Consider the following 7142-nt stretch of genomic DNA (forward strand, 5'->3'; position numbering starts at 1 on the left):
TGTCTTCGAGGGGTTTTTGGCAAGAGAGGCCACAAGGTCTCTGGATCTCAACCCTACTTTGAAGGTCGTCAGCTGCACCTTGTCGTCAGCTTCGTCCACTTCCAGAGTTTCTCGGGTGAATCGCTTGACATATGACCTCAGGGTCTCCTTTTCTCCCTGTCTTATGGTGAGTAAGTAATCTACCGGTCTCCTTGGGCGTTGTCCCCCTATGAAATGGCGTAAGAAAGCACTACTCAGCTAATCGAAGTTGTCTATGGACGAGTTTGGCAACTTAGTAAACCACTCTCTTGCAGCTCCTTTGAGAGACGTAGGGAAGGAACGACACAATATTTCATCAGGTGGTTGCTGAAGGCCCAGAGTCGTCTTAAAGGTATTAAGATGATCCTGAGGGTCCTTCAGTCCGTCGAATGGTTCTAATTGAGGTAGGCAAAACTTTGACGGCACGGGGCAATCAAGTACCGCTGCAGTGAAGGGCGAATCTGTAGCCCTTATCATTTTGTCCACACTCCGGTCTGTCTTTTCTTTGATAGCGCTCCTTAGTTCGTCCATCTCTTTCCTCATTTCTCGAAGAAGATCTGAGTTCTGTTCGTCCGGAGTTGTTGGTCTCCGGGGGGTTTCCCTCCGTTGGCTATCCCCCTCTCCCTTCGTGTTACCCTTGGATCGGTTTTCTTCCTGTTGAGCTTGCTGAACCTGCTGAAGCCGCAGCTTCATTTCCTGGTTCTGTCTGGTGAGTTCCTCGATGGTGGCTGCAAGGGCTTGAACTTGCTGGGCCAAGGTTGCTGAATCTGGGTTGGATTCCATCTGGATATGGAGAATTGATGGAAACTACGTCTTCGAATATGAATTTGAAAACTCGTCCCCACAGACGGCGCCAAACTGATGGAACACAAATCCGTCAGTGAGTGAGCAGATGGAATCACTCGTGGAATGTGAAGGTTTGCTCGACGAGGGACACCGGTGTGGCGCCTGCCACAAAGTCTCCGATGCCAAAGTTAGGATCACAATTAAACACAATAAAGGAGTAAAAGATAGTTTCAGAGTATTTTTGCATATATCACCTTCCGCTGATTGTATGGGAGCTTTATACCTGGGACCTTAGGGGCTAGCCGTTGAGGCTGTTAATGCTCTTAGGAGTAACGCCCATGGTCCAGTAATGAGACTTTTAAGAAGCTCCCAACGGTCTGCTTGGTTGATTTAGTAACTGCTCAGGTCATTGATTGGCTGCATTGAATGACCTCCTGTCTTCGTCAGTGATGATGGTTTTCTTCGTTATTTCTGATGACCTCGTCATGGATGATTCCTTCGTCACTACTGTTAACTTCGTCAGTAGAAGGTAGAATCGTCATTCCCGTCATTAATAAATAAATGAAAATGATGAAGTCTAGGCTCATTCTCCTTTTGAGAGTGACAAACACTTCTAGGCACTAACCAAACTAAAAAAAGAAAGAAAAAAAAAGTGATTGTTGAGTTGGAAAACATTGATTAAAGGCATTTGAAGGTCTCAAATGTGACTATCAAATTTTAGGAACGGCCCATACCGCAATATCCAAACTCGAAACACCGAAGGTTCTCAAAAGTGCCAATGTACTAATTATATAAAATAAAATAAAATAAAAAAAGTGCCAATGTACTGCGTATGATTCCAAACTTGATATATGTCACTTTTGTCGTTGTGCTTAGAAGTATATACCGAGAAGATCCTCTAAAATCCCATCTTCCTACACCTACAAAAAGGCCACTAAAAGGAACAAACTTTTCTACTTTCAATGAGTTTCATAAACTTGTCTCTCATCATGTTCATCAAGTCCCTTCACTTTGGTAACAACTGTAATTTCTATCGGTATCATATGGATTTAGAGGCTGGTGGTAGCAGCAACAACAGCGAGGATGATGACGAAGATGACAATAAAGAGACTTATCCAGAAAGTTAGCTCCTCACGGGAAACTTGCACCACAGGGCAACTGCGATCTTTGGCAATGTCACATGTAAACTTACTTCGACACTTGAGATGATAAATAGTCTTAAATGTTGTTATTACTCAACCCATCTTGAAGGTGGATTTTGTACTTTTGTATTCCTATCCTGTAGTATCGGATTTTGATGTTTTATCTTCAACTTGTTTGAAAGTATTATGACATCTTTTACTTCGTTTCTCTAAATCTATGAATCTTTTGAATTATTTCTGATAGCAATATCATCAATATTAATACAAGGATTATGATTAGAAAGCTGTACAAAATTTTCCTGCAAACTTAGTTGCTGGCCGGAATATGTAATGGTTAAAACACAGATCTCGTTTCATCATTCTCAGAGATAAAAGTTGTTTTGATTCTTTTGAATTGTGAAAATTCCATAATATAAATATGTAAAAAGTTACACCAAATCTAACTTTTTATGATATTATACTTGTTCATAACTTTTTCTGTTTAATAATTTGGATTAATTATTTCAAGTACTCTTTATATGCATGTATGAGTCGTCAATGGCCGGGTCGGGCCGGCCCAACCCATTTTTACTTAACCCATGGGCATAATGAATTGGACATAATGAGCTATTAACTAATTAACAGACCGGATTAGGTTGGACCAAAAGAGAAAACCTCAGCCCATAACCCTACCCAGGGGTAATGCCCATTTTGTCTTTAACAAGCTGGGCTATTGGGTTGGGCTTAATGGGCTACCCATGAGCTTGTGTTAGTATATTATTTTATTATTTTTATAAGGAAAAAATGAATTTTTTTATAAGGGAATATTCAATCTATTTTTTTAAAAGAAAGAATTAAAAAATTTAATACTTAATTACAATTTTTTTTATAGTCAAATCTATTTAATTTTTTGTTTTGTTGATGGAAAACTATTTAATTTTTTTTTATTAAGGCTTTAAATAGTTTTTTATTTTTATCTTTAATAAAAAAAAATGTCAAATGATTAATTCAAATTTGCTAGACTACTAGAAAAATATATACTTAGCAAACTAAGTTTAGCACAATTACTTTGAGTATCTTAGTAGTTGAGAGAGTTATTTTAAGAAATTCCTCTATAATATTTCAAGATCAATCATTTATACACTTCCTATTTTTTTGTTATGAATTATGAGTTATTGGGTTGAGCCAACGGGCTAGACAATGAATTGAGCTACTAGACTAACCCACCGGATATCCATGGGCATAAAAACTAGCCCACCTCCTAACTCACTGGACTAATGGACTATCCATGAACCTCAATAACAACGGGTCAAGCCGCCCATTAGCCTGTTGGACCATCGGGTTTCTAGGTCGGGCTGTGAGCTATTTGATGACCTCAATATGCATGCTAAATTTCAAAAAAAAATAAATAATGATTTGATTCTGAAACTCCTGGTGTGTATAATTTAATAATTTTAAAGACCTCAATTTTTTTTTTGAAAAAGTGTTGAAATTTTTTGATGAGTTAGTTATTGGTAGACATGGCAAAACGGGCGGGTCGGGTCGGGTTCAGGTCAGGTCAATCGGGTCACGGGTCAAAAACGGGTCATTTTAAGCGGGTTGAAATCGGGTTCGGGTCAATCGGGTTGCGGGTCGGGTCGGGTTGGGTCGGGTTGACCCGTATTTTTCACATGAAATTTTTTATTTTTTATATTTTTTATAAAGAAAACAATATGTATTTGCCATTTGGATAGTTATGCAACATATTACTTGATGTAAAATGCATTATTTTGCATTCACTACTTATATCAAGAATAAACTCAGTTAAACTTATTAATATTTATTCAATAATTTTAAAATTATACAAATCCTAACATTACTATCTAAAACAAAACAACAGAAAGATAAGTAAAACAAATATACAAGTTTTATTTTTACACAATATCAACATTCCAAAAAAAAAATTTACAAATGACTTATTGGATAACTCATTTGATAAAGAATAAAAACATATAAGAAAGTTACAATTTTAAAAATTAATTTTATAATCTATTATCAATTGTGGTTGACACTCTATTTCAATTTGAGATATATATTAAAGTTTGATTGCTTACTTATTTATACCTAATCTCTTTTATGAAGATCATATCATTGTTAAGCAGCACACACTCTAGGAAATATCATAATTTATTTTGAAAAGCCGTTTATTTTGAACATAAATTGTTAAAAAATAGATCTAAACATTCATAATTTATGCTAATTTGATACTTTGGCTTTACTATTTTCACACTCATGAATGTGTCCCACACATATCTACAATTTTAAATCTGTTTTTAACTTTACTGTAACTAGATTATCTTGGCATGTACTTTGCTATTTGATATCTAAAAATCTTTACTCATTACAGAATGCTCAACCATTTATTTTTCAATTGCATGCAGTTATGTAAATGTATCAATTGTTTCCTTAAAGCTCACAATAAACAATTAAACCAATATTGTCTTAATTTCACTATTTTTTTTACCAAAAAAAAAAAGTTTTAAAAAAATGGTTCGGGTTCGGGTCGGGTCGGGTTAACCCGCACAAAACACGGGTCGGGTCACGGGTCAACCCGTTTTTGCTTCGGGTCAAAAAAATCGGGTTCGGGTCGGGTCGGGTCAGAAAATTCTGACCCGTTTTGCCATGTCTAGTTATTGGTCTCAAAATCTCAATCATGTTGATATTTTGCAAGGGTTACTGTACAGCTTCTGAGAGATCAACTTGAACCATTTTTATTTTTATTTTTATTTTTATGAACTTTGAATATGATATTAATGAATATTAAGTATGCGTTTGGATACCAATGAAAATTTAAAATTATTTTACTATTCAGCTTATTTTTCCTATTACATCTCACTACACTTTTTGATACTATTCATAAGCCTGCTGTATTATTTCAACTAATTTTTATCTTTATTTACAATACTTTCAGCAATAAATTTTCAGTTTCAGTAAAATGTGCGGAATTCAATCATGCCCGAAATATCATTCTCAATGGCGTTGGATAAAGGTCATCACAACCTAATGGAAAGATAATCAAATATGGTAGTCTAACTAACCATCGCACTGGTTTTAGATAAAGGTGAGCACACAAAAGGCAACATTTGAGTCTTCATTAATGCGGGTATAAAACTGACACCCACATTTTAACCAAAAAAGAAAACATTAATCAAATGAAACACAGAACTATCCTATATCAAATGAGTAATACACCAAAAAAACTCCTCTCAAGCAGAAAATTTCGGTTCATTCTTGACACAGCCTAGTAAAAAAATCCAAGCACTTTACCACCAACATTCTTTCTCCTGGCCTCTTCATGATCCATGATACCAGCAGAAGTAGTCAACACAATATAACCAAACTGCAGATTTAAGAAATATGGTAAGGTCAGGTGAAAAAAAAAAAGCCATCTATATTACCTAAGAATAAAGAGATGTCATGTGAATAAAGGTCCATTTTTAACAACCTATGAAATCTGATATCGCATTTGATTTTTTGGCCAGGTGCAAACTTCATAAATTTAATGACCAGTATTAACCTTTCATTTGAAGATTATAATCACCCTAAACCAGACATTTGTATTACTGTGCCATTTGATGAAAGAATAAATGACACAACAATATCATATTGAAGTTGGAATTTAACTACTAGTAAAAACCAATCAAGAGCCATCAGGCTTGAAAGCTTGCAGTAATAATGAAATAGCAAATTTCCCTGAAAAATAATATACAAGAAGAATGTGATGTGCTAACCTGTCTTGAGGGGAGCAACCTTGCAGTCCAACCTTCAATCTCTTTGACTCCCACATCAAAACGAGGACTAATAACACCACATTTGTTGAGCCTCCCATTCAGTTCAACAACAATTTTGCCAGCCCTATGGTCATCAACATACTCAAACTCGCCAATGTAACCTATTGAACAACAGCAAGAAGATTAAAAAAGATATATTAAAGTGTCTATGACTAAACAACAAAAATTTGAAGTGACCTAATGTTAGCATACCATGCTTCTGCATAACCAAAAGAAATTTGATTATCACTTTTGAGGATGGCCTGATCATGACCTGGCGCTTCCCCCGTTTCTCGGCATTGTACATGCTCTTAAGAGCATCATTCAAAACACTCACTCTCACCATTGCTGCAGCTACATATATTAATAACCATGTCAATTGCTAAAACAAAGCTTTAGCACACAAAACTTTACCCTAAAGAAGCTGGGGAAAAAATAAAAAATAGAAAAGATCTCTGAATTACCCCCCTTGAACTCTTGCTAGTCAACATGAGCAGCAGGTACAAATGATTCAATAAGATTTTTGTCCTAGTCCTATCTCCTATCTTAAATTTTGGGAAAAATAAATGAAAATAAATCATGCCAATTTTATGTCATTTTAAAAAATCACAACCTCATTACCCTTAACCAAAGAATCCATCACATTTTGACAAGGGTCATCCCAGATGGGCATAGCAACCTCATTCTAAACAGTCAGAATCCAAGTAATCACTAAAGCAACCCTCAAATCTAGCTATTACTATATTACAGAAACACAAACACACACACACAAACATAGACCATCAAGCAAGAACAGAAAACCAGCTAACGAATTGCTACAAAAGCCACAAGCTTTACATCATATAGCAAACCCAAAGCCATGCCTCATACAATTTAACTACTCTGACCATAACTATGCAAAACCAACATCTAGTTGCTGACATAAAATACTAAAACCCAAAAAAGAGAAACAAATCAATAAATAAAAGCATAGTTTATTTCCTTCTTTTTTCGGTTTCTAACCCACAGATCAGCAACCCATTTCCTATTCGATTTTCCAACAATTCTTCTAGCAACCAAACAGTTCTCAAACGCACACAGTATTAGCTAAAACCAAAAACCCAGAAACAAGAAACGAGCAAATAAACCAGAAAATGAAACAAAACTCATAGGTTACAAACACACATACACACATATAAAAATAAAAGTACAGATCGAATCGAAATATTGAAGCATAAATCATAGAAGGGAACGTAGAAACATGAGGAATTTTATTTTATTTGTTTTTGTCTTTGTTTGGTTTTATCTCGTACCGAAGGTAGATGCAAACTGAAAGAGCTGAGCAGAGGCGCCTCCGAAAGAGCAAAGTGTTTTTAGGGCTTTTGAGAGAGGGAGCTAATGTTTGGAAACCCTCGTGCCTATATTTGGT

General features: G+C 35.6%; 1 protein-coding gene across 2 annotated transcripts; it reads right to left on the reverse strand.

The window, feature by feature from the left end:
- Positions 1–4986: 4986 nt before the first annotated feature.
- On the reverse strand, positions 4987–7142 carry LOC126697443 (40S ribosomal protein S15a-1). Of its 2 annotated transcripts, none has more exons than XM_050394443.1 (4): positions 7027–7142; positions 5948–6088; positions 5696–5856; positions 4987–5304 (listed from the first exon to the last, which is right to left on the reverse strand). In XM_050394443.1, exons 2-4 carry the CDS (start codon positions 6078–6080, stop codon positions 5206–5208), a joined length of 393 nt encoding a protein of 130 aa, XP_050250400.1. In that variant the 5' UTR covers positions 6081–6088; positions 7027–7142; the 3' UTR covers positions 4987–5205. The 2 variants fall into 2 exon arrangements, with proteins under 2 accessions (XP_050250400.1, XP_050250399.1); XM_050394442.1 differs by having other exon boundaries at positions 5948–6082; positions 7027–7132.

The sequence above is a fragment of the Quercus robur genome, chromosome 8 (genome assembly GCF_932294415.1).
Source record: "Quercus robur chromosome 8, dhQueRobu3.1, whole genome shotgun sequence".
Classification (NCBI taxonomy): domain Eukaryota; kingdom Viridiplantae; phylum Streptophyta; class Magnoliopsida; order Fagales; family Fagaceae; genus Quercus; species Quercus robur.

Coding starts and splice junctions, on each gene's coding strand:
- LOC126697443 (XM_050394443.1), bottom strand. CDS start 6,080: ATGGTGAGAGTGAGTGTTTTGAATGATGCTCTTAAGAGCATGTACAAT. Junction 5,857..5,947: donor TTTGGTTATGCAGAAGCATG/GTATGCTAACAT, acceptor GTTGTTCAATAG/GTTACATTGGCGAGTTTGAG. Junction 5,305..5,695: donor GGTTGCTCCCCTCAAGACAG/GTTAGCACATCA, acceptor TTAAATCTGCAG/TTTGGTTATATTGTGTTGAC.